Here is a 20,086-nt window from a genome sequence, read left to right on the forward strand (position 1 = left end):
CTCCTTGAGGATGACTTGCCCGTCTCCACCCTGGGTCTTCTTTTCCCTGGGTGGGGTACCCCCTCCCTAGTGGGACCTGGCCACCCGCCACATCCTGGCTGTGTCCTTTGGAAGTAGTGCTATCTGCCCCCTTAAGCCCCAGGGCCCAGCATTGAACTTGGCTCAGCTCAGGGGGCTTTTCTGTACTGCAAACAGGTATAGTGGTTGTAGATGGTGCCCATCGTCTGAATTAGACCTGGAGAAGAATTTCCTGAGAACAGAAGGTGACTGGCTCATGAAGAAGACTATGGGGCTTCTGTCCCCAGAATCATGGGCTCTGAACTGGAAAGGCCTACAGGACTTTGTAGACAGGCCCTGATTTCCCGTTGAGACGCTCTGCATACACTCCCCTTTCTCTGGCCCAGCCTAGAGGCAGGCACCTGGGCACGTTCTTGACTCAAAGGGGCAGGATAGTAGAATGGTTAAGACACCTGGCTTCCTGATCAGCGTCACCTTCGTCTAAATCTTACTCCTCTACCTTTAGCTGTATGACCTTGGGCAAGTCACTTAATTGCAGTTTCCTCGTGGGTACAGAAAGGATAGTTCTTACAACTAGCACATATGAAATATTAAGTGGTACTGTTTGTGGTTATCCCATCCCCCAGGGGATGAACATGAAATATTGTGCTCCTTGTGCACAGATGGGAAGATGACTGGGCAGGGTTGAGATTTGTTCTAGCATGTCTGGGTACCTAGAGCTCCGTATACTTGTCCCAGGAACCACAGAGAACTGTTCCCAAGATCATGGACCTCTCCTCTCAGCGGGGATTGGAGTCCACGTGCTGTGTTAGTGGCTGGTGATGTGGCCTGGATGGGAGGTATTTGCATCACATCCCAGCAGAGCCCTTTGCCATCTGTGGCAGCCAGACTGTTCTGAGCAGGAGCTTTGTGGTGTGCCCCTCCCACACGCACACCAGCCTCTGGCAGGCAGTTCTGGGGTCAAAGGATGGGGGAACAGATGGAGTTCTCAAGAACAAAAAAATCATAGGGAAGTCACTGGGCACAATGTGTGTCCCGCACACAGTAGGGCCATGATAGCTATTTGTGTAGAGTAAATGAAAGCAGCAGGCGTGGAGACATTCCGGGCCCTCCGCCCCCTCCAGGTGTGGGGGTGATACGCTTCTGTGGCTTATGTCAGTTGGCCCAGTGAGGCTGCCGGGGCCTTGTGTTGCTTGAATTGGCGACTGGAAGAGTGGGTGATACAAGGTTGGGATGGTGTGTGGGTGGCCCAGGTGGGCGGAACGAGGCTGTGGGCTGGGCGTGTCTGGGCTGATCTACTCAGGGAAGACAGCTCTTTGAGGACCCTTGGAAATCACTTGAGTGACTTTATGGGTTTATGTCTTTCTGCCTTCAACTTGAGCACTTTCTCTCCCCACTTTGGGGAGCGGGGGTGCACTGTATGATTGATTCTTCAGTGGTGCCTGAGTCCTGAAAGTTCCATCTTGTAGCTTCTGCTCCAATCCATTGCAGAGCGTTGCTGCCTTTCTTTCATGGGTCTGCCTTTCTCGTTTCTCTTATTGGTGAGGAGCTGGCTGCTCTTGGTTTATCCTTGAACTTGCCAGGTTATTTTTTCCAATAAAAGCTATTTTTATGATAAACTTATTTTTCTATTTTAAAAGTAAAGTATCCCTATATATACTTCAAAAATATCTTTATATAAATATGTAGTGGGTACTTAACTTATTTTGTATAAAATGAACAGTGGGACTATAAATAGTAATCAATGGGTCAAATCCTTTCTAATAACCATTTAACATTCTCGTTATTTTCCTTTGGATCTTCTTTCCCAGGCATGTATACTTTTTTACCTAGTTGGAATTACAGTGTGCATATAATTTTTTAATTCTGCTTAAAAAAAAAAGCCCTAAATACTATAACTTGAACTATTAAACAAGAAAAACAGTGAACAGACATAGGTTGATAATACTATTTAAGGAGCTCTACCAACATTTGGGGGGATAAAAATGCCAGAGCTCCAAATAGAAAAATAGCAAGAGACACGAAGAGGATTTTCCACAGGGGAAATAAAGATGGTTAATTAACCATGAAAGATAATCAGTCTCATTATTGAAAGAATTGCAAATTAAAGCAAGGGATACCATTTCCCCTGATCGTATTAGCAAAGAATTTTTTTTTAATCATCCTTCTACTTGTTGGACAGAATATATGTAAATTGGCACGAGTATTCTGGAGACCAGTTTGGCAGTAAATATCAGGAGCTATGTATTTGTTTACTAATTGTATTTTCTCCCTGTGAATGTCTTATGTCCTTTCTCATCTATCTCTTGGGTGGTCTCAATTTTTTTTAATTGAACTATATTGAGCATTTTAAATAATAAAGATGACTCTTTGTTATCCTATGCTATTTGTCTATCCTATTTATAGATCCTTTTCACCATCTTTTGCTTGCCTTATTTATTTTAAGTATCCAGGCGTTTTATATTTTTTGTACAGTTAGGTTTATTGATCTGTTCTTTGTGATTCTTTATGGCTCCTACATTTAGAAAGTCATCTTCATGTAAGAGGTTATGTAAATGTTAAATCCTGTTTACTTCTGAGTTTTTTTGTTTAATTTCAAAAAATACTATTATTGCTGTTCAGAATAGGATCTTTAAAAACTGTATTTTATTACCGGCATATAGGAATATTATTGAATTTGCATATTTATTTTGGAATGATCTTCAGAGGCTTAGAGGCCTGGGAAAGCCTAGCCTCTTTGGGGAGAGGACAAGAATTTGCTGAGAGATAGGGCAGTGCTGTCTGTGTTGGTAAGTACCCTTGGGGGTAAGGGGTTGGGAGTGATCACCAGTAATGGCGGTGATCCAGGAAGATTTCCAGAAGAGGTGGGATGGGAGCTGGCCTTGAAGTATGGAGAGGATTTGGATGAGGAGGGGAGAGTAAAGTGGAAGGGGAGGAGAGAAATAACATCTGTAGCGTTCCCGCTATGTACCTGCCCAGCACTTTGTTAGTACATTTAGTACTTTCTATTAGATTTCATTTTCCTGATAGCCCCGCTAGGTAGATGGTGATGCCCCCATTTTACAGATGAGGAGACAGAGGCTCAGGCACCTTAAGTGACTTAGATGAGCTGGACAGCCTAATTTCTGAGCCTCCGTGCTTTCAATATCTCCCTGCTGCCATATATAAAAAACAGCTTTATTGAGATACAATTCACCCATTTAAAGTGTACGATTCAATGGTTTTAGTATATTCACAGAGTTGTGCAACCATCACCACAATCCATTTTAGAACATTTGCATTACCCCCACAAAGGAACACCCACCCCTTTGTTGCTACCCCAATACCCCCAGCACTGGGTAACCACTAATCTACTTCCTGTCCCTATACATTTGTCTCTTCTGGACATTTCATATAAATGGCCTCATACACTATATGGTCCTTTGTGACTGGCTTCTTTGACTTAGCATGATGTTTTCAGGTTCCATCCATGTTGTAGCATGTATCGGTACTTCATTCCTTTTTATGGCTGAATAATATTCCATTGTGTGGCTACACCACATTTTGCTTGTCCATTCATCCGTCGATGGACATTTGGGTTGTTTCCACTTTTTGGCTATTGTGAAAAATGCTGCCCTGAATTCATGTGTAATTGTGTTTTTGTGTGGACGTATGGTTTCATTTCTCTCAGACATACACCTAGGAGTGAATTGCTGGGTCGTACAGTCACTCTAAGTTTATCCTCTTGAGGAACTGCCAGACTGTTCTCCACAACAGCTTCCCTGCCGCCTGTTGTACAGGCTTTGCCTTCAGAGTGACAGGACTGGGAAGAAGGGCAAACCACCAAGTCTGTGAATTGCCTGTTTTCAAAGCAGTAGACTATTATAGAGTACAACTATTATACAGTTGTAGACTGTTAAGGCTACAGCTCCACTGTTGAGTCCTTGATGCTTCTAGAGGGATTTATGAATTCTGCAGGCCTCAAAGACACTGCTGTGAATGCTGGTCGTCATTGTGCCTTCTGCATTCTGGCTAGTAGGCTGTGGTAAGAGAGAAGGTGCTAGAGTAACCCCTAAGGTTCAGGGTGTGAGGTAGGACAAGTGTGATTAATGATGATGAGGAGGAGGAAGGCTCTTGGAAGATGGAGGGCAGGGTCTCGAGCCTGGTGTAGGGGAGAGAGGCAGGAGAGCAAGGAGGCTGGAGGGGAGACAGGGTTGGGGTTCATGTGGTTTGAGGCAAGTCCTTGGGCAGCTGTGGCCGCTAACTCTGCTCTGTCTTTGTTCTTTGGCTGCAGATCTGGCTGAGTGCAAGCTGGTTTCCTTCCCCGTCGGCATCTACAAGGTCCTGCGGAATGTCACCGACCAGATCCACCTCATCACGCTGGCCAACAACGAGCTCAAGTCCCTCACCAGCAAGTTCATGACCACGTTCTGTCAGCTCCGAGGTGGGCCTGGTCAGCTGAGGCCAGGAGGGCGTGGCTAGCCCTCATTGTTCAGGCTCCGACACTGTCTGGGGAGTGTCATGAGGGCCAGCCCCAAGTCAGCTAGACCTGGGAAATCATTCCCACGGGGAGGCTTTGAGGATGTGCCCTCCCTGCAGCCTGGAAATATCTAAGCGTCACTCCTGCCTCTCGATGGCTGTAAATCAGATTGATATTGGTCAAGGTAGTGAGTCCTGGAGTGATTCTCTTATTCTGAACAGACCAGTAGGGTGTTTGGGGTCCTGAGGCCCAGGAGCAGTTATTTTTCGGTAGACTTGAACTTCAAGTCCCCTTCTGCCGCCCGCAAAGCTGGCGTTGTTCTCCTGTGCTGCTTTCTCAGTTCAGGAGTGACAGGTGCTAGGGCTGTTGGTGTTCCCTCTGCTAGGTGAACACAGAGCAAGCAGACAAGGGTGCTTGGCAGGGAGATGGGCAAGAGGCCAGCAGGTGGGCATTGTAGGTTCTTTTGCAATGGCTCCTCCAGAGGGACGAGCAGGATGCAGAGGGCACTGCAGTGCCAGCTCCCCTCTCCACAGAGTGGTCCCTCCATCCTTCTGCAAGAGTCCACTGCCACCCAGTGACCCATGGAGTAGAGCTGTAGCCTGGGCACTTGGTGTATGTTTGTGAAATGAGGGGCGGGAGAATTGGGGAGGGCACCAGGGGCCAGCCCGGTGGTGCAGTGGTTAAGTGCACATGCTCCGCTTCGGCGGCCCGGGGTTCGCAGGTTAGGATCCTGGGCGCGCACTGATGCACCGCTTGTCAAGCCATGCTGTGGCGGCGTCCCATAGAAAGTGGAGGAAGATGGGCACAGATGTTAGCCCAGGGCCAGTCTTCCTAAAAAAAAAAAAGAGGAGGATTGGCATCGGATGTTAGCTCAGGGCTAATCTTCCTCACCAAAAAAAAAAAAAAAATTAGAGCTGTCTCTGCCATCTCGTTTCATGGATGGAGACGAAAGGTCAGGGAGAGAAGGGCCTTGTCAGGGGTCTCAAAGCAGTACACCCAGGTTGCCCACCTTGCAGACCGGGACTGCCTTTCCAGGCCACATGCATTAGCTCGAGGGTCCCCTAGAGATGTTTGCTTTCCAGAGGAGGATAGAAAGATAGAAAACGGATGGTGGGGGTTGCCTGGGACCCCCAGGAAGGGCACAATCAGGCGGTGGGGCTTACTTTGGGTAAGAGGAGAGTTCATTTGTGCTTTCCTTCATTCGACTTTCTCTTGAGCACCTGCCATGTTCTGGACCTGTGTCTGGAGGCGGGGAAACAAAGGCCAACAGGGAAATAAAGTCAGTTCTGCTTTGGGTGGTGGGGGTGTTAGTTTGCTAGGGCTGCCGTAACAAAGCACTGCATGTTTAAACACAAAGCCTGTTTAAGCAGGCTTAAACAACAACCTACTTCCACCTTCTTCCCTAAAGGGGCCCAGGGGATGTGGAACAGACTCCACCCAGCATACCGAGGGCTGTGACAGTGGTGTGGAAAAACCTGGGACTGCTGGGACGAGCAATCAATTCTTCCTGAGAGTGGCGTGGGCAGTGGGGTGGGTATGGAAGCGAGGGCTTTCAAAGGAGTTGACATTTGGCAGCGCCTTGTGGAATGAGTAAGTAGGCCCTCTCCAGGGGGCATGGTGACGAGTGCCAGAGAAATGGGCCTGGAGCCCTGTGCATTCGTGCCTCGGCCTTGGAAATGTATTTATCATAATACCCTTCCTGTCAGGAGTCTGTTGAAGGATGCGGTTTACACTCCCTCCTGTGCTGCTGATGGCTTCTGACTCCCCCACGCCACCTGGGATTACAAACGGAAGGCGGTGGTGTGCCCAGTAATTGGATTTCACAGAGGTGGCTGCGATTGAGGGATGATGACCAGGGACAGGCAGGGGGGCTGGAGCTGAGAGAGCCCCCCTGGCTCCCGCCAAGATGGCTTTGGGCCTAGCCTTTGTTGTGGTTTCTGTTTCAAATAGAAAATCCCTCTCCTTTCATGTGTGAAGAGGAGGCTTGAATAGGCTTTGCTGGGGTCTGCACAGCCTGCCAGCCACCTCTTCTGAGTTTTGATGGAGGAGTTGGCCTGCCTTGGTGCTGGGGAGAGAGCCGTGTGCTTACTCCCTGCCTGCAAAGTTGTTTCCCCTGGGTGCCCTGGGGACTGTCTCCTGCTAGGCTCATGGCCTTCTCAGAACTGGGTCATCTTTAAATGATTCCATTGCCTTGATATCCATCACCCATTTTATGGAATGAAAAAATAAGACCTGAGAAGGCCAATGGCACAATGGAATCCACCTAAAGGGCAGGTGGGCCTTGCGGAGAGTGGGTCCCAAAGTTTGGCTGTGGCTCTTCTGCCCCACTCTTCTCCTGTGTTCCCATCTCCCCACTTCCTCCTGAGGCAAGTCATTCAGGTCTTTTTACTGAGTGTGTCCTGGGCCTGCCAGGCCAGAGGTGTGTGAGACACGCCTGCAGAAATAAGCGAAGACCACCCAAATGAGAATAAGCAAAGGCTGTTGATTCAGAGCTTGCTGTAGCACAGGAGTCAGCCATGGTCTCTTGCATTTGGCAGAGACTCAAAGGCAGGCAGACAAGTGGGAAAGCTTTACAGCGGATAAAAGGGAGGGCTACAGGGGTGCCCTGATTGGAGGCTGTTGACCTGGGGAAGCTGGGGGTGGGCCAGCTAGCAGGGGGCGTCCTATGTGATTGGTTGGCGTGCAGATTTGGCTTTCACCGATCGGTCCTAAGTTGGAAATGGGGACAACAATTAGGGAAGCTGTCAGTAATCAAGTCCTGGCCATTTGGGGCTGATTGTTACAGGAGGTGTTATTTGACTTCCTGGATTGTCGGTAAGAGATAGCAGTCTGACTTCCTACAAGTCTGACTTACAGCAGACTAGGCTGGTTACATATCTAATGAGTTGGTTTCCTGGGCAGGTTGCTGCTGGTTGTGGGTCAGAGTTCTATTTTTATATTTGGTCTGGCCATTGTCTGTGTGTACGTTCAGTCTCACAGCCTGTCTGTCAGCTCAGTTCAGGAGTTCCTCATGAGTACCTGTTCTGGGCCCAGCTGTGGGCATGATCAGGTGAGTAATAACACGAGAGTCCAGGTTCACTGGGTGCTTAGCCCTCCCAGCTGCATGCTGAGGATTTACACTTGTCATCTCATTTAATCCCTGTAGCACCTGACATTTGGGAAGGATAAGAAAAACTAAGATCTAGACCTGGTCTTTGAGGAGCCCACAGTCTCTCAGGGGAGGCAGGTGTATAAGCAGACAACCCCTTATAATGTGAGGGATGACACAGCAGACATTTACTCAAAGTCCAGCAGGTGTGCCAAGGAGGCAGAAGTCAGTTCTGCTTTGGGTGGTGGGGGTGTTAGTTTGCTAGGGCTGCCGTAACAAAGCACCGCCTCCTGGGGGGCCTAAACAACAGTCATTGATTTCCCACAGTTCTGGAGGCAGGAAGGCAGACTCAAGGTGTTGGCAGGTTTGGTTTCTCCCGAGGCCTGTCTCCTTGGCTTGCAGATGGCCACCTTCTCATGTGTCCTCACATGGCCTTTCCTTTGTGCATGAGCATGTATCCTGGTGTCTCTCTGTATGTTCTAATTTCCTTTTCTTATAAGGACATCAGTCAGGTTGGATTCGGGCCCACCCTAAGGGCCTTATTTTAATGTAATCATCTCTTTAAAGACCTTATCTCAAATACAGTCACATTGTGAGGTCCTGGGGACTAGGGCTTCAACATAAGAATTTGGGGGGACACAATTCAGCCCATAACAGTGGGGAATCAGAGAACCTCCAGAAGAAATGGCTTAGAGGGAGCATTTGACAGATGAGTAGGAGTTTGCCAGATGGAAAAAGGGGGAATTCCTGAGGCATCTTTCAGGAAGATGAGAAATGTGTTTGGGAAATGACTAGAAAAATGGTACAAGACTGACATTTCAGAGCAGAGGGATATGGTGTGTCGTCAGGGACTGGCCCGAGGGAGACATCTGCCAAGTGGGAATGTTATGGTGCAAAGGGGCACGATCTGCTAGCCGCAAGACAAAAGCTGATCATCAAGAGGCAAGATGATGGCAGAGAAAGGGCATTTTATTAAGCGATAAGCTAGCAAATCGGAAGATGGTGGACTAGCATTCTAAAAACCATCTTGAAGCACTTATCCAGGCCAGTGGGTTATAGGGGAGGGGATTAGGAATATCGACCCTCTGGTGTTACAGACTGGGTGTTGCCACACCAGATCTTTCAGTTGTTATGGATGTCAGCATAGAATCTCTGTCTGGGGGTCATCGCATTCCTAGAGAACTCAAAGGAACAAAGTTATCGTCTTACGGCAGCTGAGAGGGGCCCTAAAATCTACAGAGAGTATATATCTCCTGGAGGGTGCATATCCAGCTGGGCTAGTTAATCAGAGGTCATTCAAAGTTACAATATGGTCTCTTTTCTACAATATGGCTTCCCTTATGTCAACCTTGTGTTGAGCTGGTATCAGGAACATTTGGGAAGGGTCCTGGGGGGTGGGATGGGACAGGCCTGTGGCAAAGGCAGAGAAAGGCATTTCAGGCAGGAGAAGCAGCATGCGTCAAGGCGTGAGGCCAGGAAGGTGTGGGAGGTAGCCTCATGGCCGACAGGAGACGTCTCACAGGCTGAATCTGTGTCAGCGGGACCTTGAGTGCCAAGTCCTAAGCCTTATCCTTATCCAGCCCCCAAAGGAGGTCATGGGACCCTTCGGCCCCTCAAAGCGATGAGTCCCCTTACCAGGAGAGCTTGCTGCAGGGGGAGGCTGGGTTTGGGCTGGCTGAGATGGGCTTCACGGTCCCCGGGTCAGGAGTCTTGTGAGGTGTTTGGGGGCAGGCAGGGGGTGTGCCAGTGGACGGTGCATGTCAGGGCCCCAGAGGGCTTTCTTTGCTGGTGTTCCAAGAAGGGAGGAGAGGTGGGGGTATGGGTCACTGGTTCAATAATGATCCAGAGCCAGAAGAGCGAATGAACCGTCCTGGGAAAGTCCATCAGGAAAGAACCAGGGCAAGTGACCCAGAAGCCATGGAAGACGGTGGGCCACAGCCACGTTGTTCTTCTCCCGCTTCCTGCTTTGGCTCTGCCCACTGGGTTTGCTTTTCTTTAGCTGACGGCACTTAGTGGATGAAGGGGGAGAGAAGAGGGGATCCAGAACCACGCTGGGACAGCAGGGCAGACGTTGAAGCTTTGCAGGGGACAGTTGGAGGCTGATGTCTTGGTTTTAGTCTGGGATCAGGCAGATCTGTTCTGCTGGGCACGCATTTTCTATTTCTCTCTGCACAGCCCACCACTGGAGTAGCGGGGTCTGGGACAGTCCATCTCACCTGAGTTATCCACAAGGGGCAGCTCCCAGATCAAGAGAGGCAGTGATAAGAGTGTGGCTTTCTGCATCAGTGTTTGCCATCAGTCCTCAAGGGTGTCTGTCCCCTGGGGTCACCTGGCTGAGCTCAGTAGGGCAAAGGCCAAGCTGTTTGTGATCCCTGCTGCATGCTGACAGGCAGTGGTCAGCCCTCCCTAGCAGAGAAGTAAAGGAACCCAAACGTCATGGGCTTCAGCCTCCTTGGGATAGAATCGTGGAGATAAGATTACCAACGCCAGCAAGTCTGAGCATTTTAAGGCTGTTGGTATACACTACGAAGTCATCAAACACTTATGTCACCTGAGCCTGGGACCTACTAGGAGATGAGGAGCGGCCCACCCTGTGGTTAGGCTGAACCAGGACACACAAGATGAGATGCTGGGATGTTTAGTGTTCAAAGCACAGATGCTGAGCTCCAGCCTAGGTCTGGGGCACGATGTCTTCTGTTTGCCCTCTGGATCCACTCTCCATGCTGATCCTCGCCCTCTCTCACCCTCTGGCTGTGGTGGGGTGCAGCCCCTGGGGAGCCCCACCAGGAAGTCAGAGGAAGAGAGGAGAATAAAATCCGTGAATTTATTCCCCGGGCCACCTCCCTGTGAGGTCCACCTCGGGCTGGCTGTGCCCGTCGTCCAGAGGTCACACCTCTCGAGGCAGACTTGACACCACTCTCTCCTTCCAGGTTTCCTCTGGGTGGTAGCAGCTCTCTGCTCCTAACCCTGGTTACTGCACTATCCCTTGAGGTTCCCCTACAGCCTCCCACATCTTGAATTGTCCTAATTTGAGTGTGCCGTCTGTTTCTGGTTGGGGCCCTGACAGATGCTCTCTGCCACTTGTTGGCTCTGTAACCATGAGCAGGTTGTTTAACTGCTCTGTGCCTCAGTTTCCTCCCTGGTACAATGGAATAATAATGGTAATAGTCTCTACCTCCTGGGGTTCTGGTGCAGAGGGAATGAGTTAACCCTGCTACAGCCCTGGGGGTAGCTGCATCCCCAGCACTGTCCGATACAGTACTTGGCCCTTAGTGGTGGGTGTTCAAAATACGTATTGTGGGTGAATGAATGACTTCGCATCACTTGGTCAGCAGCATAATGACCCGCCAAAGATGTTCACGTCCTAGTTCTTGAACCTGTGACTATGTTACCTTACGTGACAAAAGAGACTTTGCAGATGTGATTAAGTCAAGGACCTTGAGATGGGGAGATACCCTGGATTAACTGGATGGGGCTGACGTGATCACAAGGGTCTTTATATAGAGGTGGAGGCGGGAGGGCGAGTCAGAGAAGGAGATGTGACGATAGAAGCAGAGATTGGAGTGATGCGACCACAGGCCTCTAGAAGCTGGAAAATCAAGAAACGGATTCTCCCCTAGAACTTCCAGAACGTACACAGCTCTGCCGACAACCTTATTTTAGTCCTCGAAGACTCATTTTGATCTTTTGACCTCCGGAACTGTAAGATGACAAATATGTTATTTTAAGCCACTGAGTCGTAGTAATTTTTTACAGCAGCGATAGGAAACTAACACATACCAGAAGGGTCGGGGCCTCTTGCCTCAGTCTCCTCACCATGCTTGCTTTTCCTACCCTCCTACCCTGCTTCACTGTGGAGCCAGGGCTGTGCCCCAAAGGGGAAGGCTTCTCCAAGGAGCTGCCCTGCCCACTTTTCTCAGCTGCCTTGTTTTCCTCAGCTCCTCCCAGCCTCTGGCCCCTTCTGTGGCACGCAGTCTAGATCCTGGTAGAGCTCGAAATTGTTCTTGGTGTATTTTGTTCAAACCCATAGTAGGGTTTGAGTCATTGTTGGGCAGCTCTGAGCTTCTGCTTTGTCATCCTAAAATGGACGTAATGATATTATTTCACGGGAAGTACAGAAATCTCATATGCTATGAATTTCTTACCTTTATATGTCCTTATAAACCAAATGAGATCCTCTTTTTGGGAAGTGACAGGAATAAATAAAAGAAATTCCCTCCGGAGGGGAGTGAGAGGCAGCCTGGAGAGGTATTCCTGCCATACAAGCAGGAGAACATCTCCATCCTGCATCTTGACAACCCCTGGAAGTCAGCGGACCCCAGCAGCCCCTCTGCCCACCCGGTCTGGGACTCCTGTGCACGCCTGGAACACTGGGACATTGTTTGAGACTGCATAAACTCTGATGCCTCAGTCCTCCTGGGCCCAAGCTAACATTTGCCACTCCCCTATGTGACGTGGGACTTCGAAGTTTCTCTTCATTTCTTTGTTGGAGCTCTAAGCACAGATCTCCTGTGCTCCTGGCTCCGAGATTTAGAAGAGTTTCCATCCCCCACTACCCTTCTTACCCACCTCCTGTGCATTTCTCTTGTTGTAAAGCTCTAAGACTTCATTTTGAAAACAGGTTCCTGTTAGTTGTTTTTGAATAAGCAATAGATGCACACGGTACAAAATTCCAAGAGTTGGAAATGGTAATAGGGAAAACAAGTCTCCTTCTTACTCCTGCCCCCAGATATCTAGTTCCCCTGCCCAGAGGGGACTGCCATTACCCGTTCTAGAGATCTTCTAGCCAATGTGAGCATCAATGTATTTAATTTCAGTAGCATTTACTGGATACTGTAAACCTAACCCAAACACAAGTTCGTTTACCTGCCACATAGTAGGGCAGAAAGAAAAAATTGAAACACCAGGCTTGTGGCAAGGAAAGAGGTTTACTATTATCGAAAGGCAGCCAGACAAGGAGATAGGAATTAGGACTCAGATCCACCTCCTCTCAGGGAAAAAGGTTTTAGGTAGGGGAGGGAGAGCACATACTGGGGTTTTAGGTAGGGGAGGGAGAGCATATGCTGGGGTTTTAGGTAGGGGAAGGGGAGCAGTTGGCCGTGCTGGTTGGCGCCTTCCACCAGCCTGTGTTTGGCCTTGAAGACTGAATTTCTTTTCCCTTGACTTTCTGGACTTTTCATCTTCAGCCTGTGTTTGGTCTTGTGAGGCTGAATCTTGATGTCTGGACCTTGACATCCTGGGAAAGACAGCTCACTCAGTATACTAAGGAGGGCCAGAAAGACCTAGTTAGTTTACACAATAGTTGATTATGCTGAATATGCACAGCTGCAGTTAGCAAAGCTTGTCTCCAAGTTTTTGTTCTCTTCTAGCCCAGGGAAGATTATTTAACCTCTTCGTCCTCGATTTCAGTACCATGGGCAGGCACTGTTGTAAAGCACTTTGCAAGTATAAAATTATTTAAATCTTTACAACCCTGTAAGGTCAGTACTGTTATCTCTTTGTTTTAGAAGAGGCAGCTGAGGCAGAGAGTGCGTAAGTAACTTGCCCGTGGTCACAAGCGAGAGAAAAGGGGTCAGGACTGTGGGTGCAGCCCCAGAGCTCCTTTATAAACTACTAATGGCAGTGGAGTGTAGGCACTGTTTTGCAACTTGCCTTTTTTACTTAGCAATATATTTTAGTAATTGATCCATGTCGGTACAGCGAGAGCCACCTTGCTCTTTACATGGCGGCAGCATGGTTAGCCGTTCACGTCCCAGCCCTGGTTAGAAGAGTTTTCTCAGCCCTTCCCTCTGTCCACCCAAGGAGCGTATGTGGCTTTTGGAAACTTACTCCTGTCTCCTCACCCTTTGTCCCCTGCGGGCAGCAGCTGTCTCTGTGCTGAGCATGGGCCATTTGAAGGACACGTTGCCCTGCAGGGGGCCCCTTGCAGGCAGGAACATGATTGCTCATTGACGCCGGTTGCAGCCAAGGTGCTGATTGATCCTCGGTGGGCAGGTATTTTTGGAGCTGGCACATTCCCTCGCTGCCCGGCTACACAATTACTGCAGGCCAACCTCGTCTGTCCCTTAATGGAATCAGCAGGCCTTCAGTCTCCACTGGGGTCAGTCTAAGGCCTCTGAGTCAGCCTTGGCAGTTGTCCAAGATGAGGATGCTGCGGGAGTAATGAGAAGAATTTAGGGAAGGAGTGGTCCATTTAACAGACCCGGGAACCACAGTTCAGTAGGGATAAGGATAAGGGAATGTCGTGACGGGCTGCTCTCAGACTTGGGACGGTCTTGGGAGTAGGATGGCGAGAGTCTTCTCCCAGAGCCCGTGTCCGTCTGGGGAGCCCAGGTTGTTCGACTCTGAACCCTGGCATAAGAGTGCAGGAAGAAACATCAGGAGCCCCCCTACTGCAGCCCCCTCGGCCCAGAGGACCTCAGCCCTCTCTGTCCCAAGAGAGAGGACGGCGAGACCTGGGCATTGTTGTGACACCAACAATGAGAAAGACTGCGTGTGACCCCAGCGGGAAGAAGCAAAGCTAGAGGAGGCTGCCGAGATATTTACTTGGAAGCTCAGCACACCAGCTCATCAGGTGGCTGGGCTGTTGGCCACACTGTTGCTCTTCCTCTGAAGTGGAAACAACAGAGAAAACCTCAAGCGCCTGAGTTGGGGCAACATCAAGTTCCAGGAGCTAAGCAAGACTGCGACTTTGACAGGCATGGGGTTATCATCCCAGACAACTTGCTTTCTTTGCCCTCCCCTGGTGGTGAGGGGGCCTGGAAGCAATTCCATGGTTTGGTTTCCACTCAAAACCTACCACATCTATTATGAACAACTTGGCACTCATAAATTTGACAACTTAGAAGAAATGGACCAGTTCCTTGAAAATCACAAACTACCAAAATCTCTAGGCCCAGATGATTTCACTGGAGAATTCTATCAAACTTTTAAACAAGAATTAACATCAATTTCACAGTCTCGTCCAGAAATAGAAGAGAAGGGCACACTTTCTTAACCATGCTACGAAGCCAGTATTACTTTGATTTCAAATCCAGAAGAAGACAGTACAAAAAGAAAAGGAAACTACAGACCAATATCTCTCATGAACTAAGACACAGAAACTCACAGCAAAATATTAGCAATCAAATCCGGCAATGTGTAAAATGGATTATATGCCATGACCAAGTGGGATTTATCAATTTTTTCCAAATGTGCAAGACTGGCTCAACAGTTGAAAATCAGTCAGTGTATCTATCATATCAAAGGCAAAAGAAGAAGAATCATACAGTCATATCTGTTGACAAAGAAAAAGCATTTGACAAACCCCAACACCCATTCATGATTTAAAAACTCAGCAAACTAGGAGTATTGGGGAAGTACCTCAACTTGGTAAGGAACATCTATAAAAATCCTGTAGCTCACATCAGACTTAATGATGAAATGCTTTTCCCGTAAGATTGGGAAAAGGTAAGCCTGTCTGCTCTCATCCTGGAAGTTCTAACCACTGCAGTAAGACAAGAAAAAGAAAGAAAAGGCATATAGATTGGAAATGAAGAAATAAAACTCGCTATTTGCAGATGACATGATTGTCTACATAGCAAACTACAAGGAATCTACAAAAAAACCCAATCCAAAAACCCTCCTAGAACTAATAAATGAGTTCAGCAAGTTCCCAGGATACAAGATCAAGTCAAAACCTACCAGATCATGCACACTCATCCTCCAGATGCTTTCCTTGGCTTCCTGTCTCACTTGGAGTAGATCCACTCTCTTCCCAAGGTCTCTTAGGTCCTGCATAACCTGGTACCAGCGTCCTCTCTGCCACTTTTCCTCTCTCACTCCCCATTCCAGGCACGCTGACCTCTTCTCTGTTCCTTGGATGTGCCCAGTTCTTTCCTACCTCAGGGCCTTTGTACTTGCTGTTCCCTGATAGGTTTCCTTGGGGCTCTTTGCACAACTGGTTCCTTCTCATCCTTCACTCTGACCTTAAAGGCCTTCCTAGCAATCTGAGATAATCTTATTTATTTATTTTTCTTGTGTATTACTTTCTCCTCCCACTGGTGTGCAAGCTTGTTAAGGGAGGGATCTAGTGTTCCTCCTGATTTCCCCACAGTCACATGGCGCTGTGCCACGGGAGTGCTGAGTGATGTGCGTGGAATGAGCAGGTAGAGGCTGTTTTGCTATCACTGTGACTGACTGACTTTCCTGTAAGCCACGTCTCCCAGCGGCATCCACTTTCGCTTTTATGTCCCCTTTTGATTCTTGCCTTTAACATTAGCTTTCAATTTTGTTTCCATGAAAGGTTTTATAATCCAAGAATTGTCTCATGTGTCTTGTCCCTCTCCAACAGAAATAGTTCTATGTATTGAGTGCTTTTACTTTTAAGAGATTATCCTTTTCATGTTCAAGGACAGGGCTGAGTATATAATAGGTGCTTAATAAATATCTGTGTAGTGCAGCACACCCTGCCTTTCACAGCACTCGCACCCCATCCTCACAGCCCTGCTGTGAATGGATGGGGGACCTTCCTGTGAGGCCATCCGGAGAGAGGATGGGCCCAAGGACACCTGATGAGAGAGCAGAACCAGGTCCTCCCAGTCTTCGCCTTCGTCGTTCACCACTAAATAGGCAGGGATTTGCTGAGGATCTGCCCTGAGCACAGGGGCTGCAGGGGCTAGGGGTGCAGCCCTGGAAAAGCTGGGTGCTGGAATGGCTCCCTTCTCTGGGGAGCCATTCTCCCCAGAGAATGGTAAAGCTCCCTTCTCTGGAATGGCTGGGGTTCTGATCCTGGATTAGGGGTTGGGAGAGGAAAGTCAGATACCTGGGGGAGAGGTTGGGCTTTGTGTGACCTTAGACAAGTTATTTCATCTCTCTGTAAATTGGGGGGTGACGGGTTATAATAAAATGAGGATTGCATGTAAACCCCTAGAATGATTACCTGGAACATAGTAGTGCTCAATAGCTGTTAGCCATCATTATTAGTTTCTGTTATAAGCCCCATACTCAGTGAGCTAAACCTTTGGCATCCAGCAGAAGACCTCTTTCCTGGAAACCATCCCCCACTCAAGCCCAGCACTTCAACACTTTCTTAATGTGGCACTTCTCCAGAGCAGGTCTGGGCCGCCTTTGAAGCTCGATAGTGGAAAGCCTCCCCTTCCCTCCCAATTTCAGTGCAGCCCCTTTGATTACTGTAATGCACTTTAAGGAGCTGAATGCCAAGGATGCGAGTCCCGCCTGCCCAGCCACCACTCCCTCTGTGCCTCTTGCTTTTCAGGAAAGCGTCTGAGCTGGGGGAGGGGCTGCCTTTCAGGGGCTGCAACCCCTCCTTGCAGCTGGGCCTTTCCTTAGAGCCCGCTGCTAAAGAAAGGCTGGACGTCACAGAGCAGCCTTCCCTGGGGAATGTGGAGCTGGGGCAGGGGCTGATCTTGCATCCACAAGTCTCTTAATCTTGAGAGCAGTGATCTCCAGAGAAGGATACACCAGGCAATGACTCGGAAATCTGCCTAAGCCCTATTGAGTGATAATAGCAGGTCTCAAAAGAGTATATAGTGTATGATTCCATGTTTGTTTTTTTAAAACAATATCTATCTATCCATCCATTAGTATGTACGTAGAAAAATATGGAAGAATGCATGCCAAACAACATTGGTCCTCTCCAGGGGTGGAAATACATGGGATTTTCATTTTCTATGTTCCATATTTTTGTGATGGCTGCATTTTTACAGTGAGCATGCACTGGTTTTGTAAACAGGAAATGCATTTGAAGTTAAACAAACTGTATCAGTCAGGATAGGCCAGTTTTGCATCAGGAATAAATACTCCCAAATCTCAGTGGCTTAAAACAACAAAACCTTGTGTTTACAGTTGGGATAGTGTGTGGTTTCTGTGATTGTTGTCAGCGCCGTTCACGTGCCCGAATGCTAGGCTACCTGACAACCTTAGGAGCGATGGAGGCCTGGACCAGGACTTTTCTGAGAAAATAGCTCCAGCACAAACATGGGCCAGGAAGTCTATCCCCAGAGTGGGAAAAATAATAAAACAGTGATAACATATCACCCTTGGTGATAACAGATTTCAGCAACAACATCTCATTTTAAGCAGTGCACGTTTCTGAGGCTTCTTCAAGATAAGCCAGCAAACGTTATTCATGTCAGAGTGTTGCCAGTCAGTAAGCGGAATGGCTAAAAGCGTGGACCCTGGAGCCAGGCTGGCCTGAGGTCAGACCTGGCTCTGCCATTTCTGCCATCCTGACCTGTGAGATGGGATTCCTTCACCACCTGCTTCAGTGGGTCATCGTGAGGATTAATTTAAGGTAAAACATGATCGTGCTGTTCAGAGTGGTTCTTGAGCAAACATTTCTGGAGGCAGAATGCCTTGTTTGTCTTTCATGTTTTTTTTTTTTTCTTTTCCCCAAAGCCCCAGTAGATAGTTGTATGTCATAGTTGCACATCCTTCTAGTTGCTGTATGTGGGACGTGGCCTCAGCATGGCCGGACAAGTGGTGCGTCGGTGCGCGCCCGGGATCCGAACCCGGGCCGCCAGCAGCGGACCGTGCGCACTTAACCGCTGAGCCACGGGGCCGGACCTGGCTTTCATTTTTTAATTAGCCATGCAGGGTGAGGGAGCAGTCTTGGCCTTCTGACACCTAGGGCGACAGAATGTAGGGAGTTGACATTGGTTTATAGCTGGGAAGAGTAAGTCTCCTGTGGGTCTGTCAGGCTCTGAGCCTCTCCAGTCTCGGGGTCATCATTCTCTCCATGCAACTCTGTTTGCCCACCCCTTTGGAGGCCCAGAGTGTTTGGAGCCAGATAGATCCAGTATCAGATTTCAGCTGCCCCACTTACTAGCTGTGGATGTTGGGCAAATCACCCAACCTCTCTGAGTCTCCAGTTTTTTCATCTCTAAAAAAAGAGATGATAAAACTTACCTCTGTGTTGCTATGAAAATTAAAGTAGGTGATATGTGTATAGCACTTGGCATACAGTAGGTGCTCAATAAACATTTAACTCCTTCCTTTCCTTAGGTGTAGGAAAGAGAAAGGACATAAATCATTTACAGTCAAGAAAACCCAGACCGTAGAAGGGTGGTGGCCTGCTCAGGGTGACCGGGAACTGGAGGCCGAGCAGGGAGGGGCGTATCTTTCCATCTACTGAACCTGTAACCACGGTTCAGTAGTTCCAGGCCCAGCTCAAGGGACACGTGTTGAGTGTTCTGGGCAGAGAGGACCCCCGCCCTCCTGCTTCTCCTCAGCCCTAAGAGGAATGGGTGTGACCATGCAAAAGCCTCGGGATGCTGTTCATTCTAGCAGCACACGAGTGACGGAGATCTGCAGAGCCTTTGAGTCATGGCTGGAACGAGATAGAGACGTAGATTAATTTACAACAAAGGAGGCAAGGATGTGCAGTGGGGCAAGGATGGCGTCTTCAATCAATGGTGCTGGGAAACCGGACAGCCACGTGCAAAAGGATGAAACTCGACTACTGTCTTACACTAGGCACAAAATTTAACTCAAAATGGACTAAAGCCTTGAATGTAAGACCTGAAACCGTAAACCAGAAGGCTTTGAGTGCCTGGGAAGGAGGCCTTGGAAAGCCACTGAAGGTTTGTTAGCTCAGAGCTGCGCTTGCGTGGTTAAATGGGCCCCAGTGTGCAGTGTGATTGGAGGGGGGACTGGAGGCAGGAGGCCAGGGAGGAGGCTAGCAGAGTGGTCCAGGTGAGAGGGACTGCTTCTGTCCTAAGGATGTGTTTGGGCTCACAGAATCAAGAAAGGGGAGATTCTCTTCCCCGCCCTCTGAGGGCCTGAGCGTGGGAAGTACAGAAGGTCCTTCCCTTGGGACGGAGGTTCTAGAAGTGGGGAGAAGAGGTGTGCAGCTTGGCAGATAGAGTCAGGAAGAGGGGAGAGTGGTGCAGGTAGGTAGGCTGGGGTAAGATGAGGGCTTGGGTTGTGGACCTGCTAAGTTTGCCATCTCTGGGGGCATCCAGGGGCTCATGTTCACTTGGTCCTTACTAGAGAGGCCGGAGCACAGAAGAGAGGCCACACTGGGTGGGAGTGGGGCAGCTCTCCGAGTCTGCATGAGGAGTAGCTGTGGCTGCAGGGGAGGAGAGGCCCAAAATGAATAGGCCTCTTCTCCGGGCTCTCCAGTCTATCCCCATTCCTCCCCCGGCCTTGCTGTGACTTAGAGGACGGGAAAAGGTGCAGTTGGGCTGCATGTGGTCTTTGGAGGCAGTGGACCTGGGTTCACACCCTGGCTCTGCCACTTGCTAGCTGCAGGATTTGGCCTTAGGCACTGAATGTCCCCAGGCCTCAGTCAACTTATCTGTAACATGGGAGGGATGCTAATGGCGACCTTGTAGAGTGGTCATGAGACTTTAAGGAGACCACACAGGGAAAGCAGTTAGCACAGTACCAGTCCCTAAAAGGTGCTTGGTAATAGTGTTTATTTTTTTCAGGAGGGGCTGGTTGTGGACGATCCTAGAATGGCCAGAGAAGGCCGAACCAGGTGGGCAGAGCCAAGCAGGTGGTTCTGAGTCCCAGGCACC

At 49.0% G+C, this 20,086-nt stretch overlaps 1 protein-coding gene across 2 annotated transcripts in view; it reads left to right on the forward strand.

Moving 5' to 3' along the window:
- LRRC20 (leucine rich repeat containing 20) overlaps positions 1 to 20,086 on the forward strand; it is an 80,723-nt gene that overhangs the window by 27,131 nt on the left and 33,506 nt on the right. For both annotated transcript variants that reach the window (XM_058543267.1, XM_058543266.1), the window contains one exon: positions 4,292 to 4,441. In XM_058543267.1, the coding sequence (XP_058399250.1) occupies positions 4,292 to 4,441 (150 nt within the window). The remainder of the gene's footprint in view (positions 1 to 4,291; positions 4,442 to 20,086) is intronic.

Source organism: Diceros bicornis, chromosome 6, assembly GCF_020826845.1.
Source record: "Diceros bicornis minor isolate mBicDic1 chromosome 6, mDicBic1.mat.cur, whole genome shotgun sequence".
Taxonomy (NCBI): domain Eukaryota; kingdom Metazoa; phylum Chordata; class Mammalia; order Perissodactyla; family Rhinocerotidae; genus Diceros; species Diceros bicornis.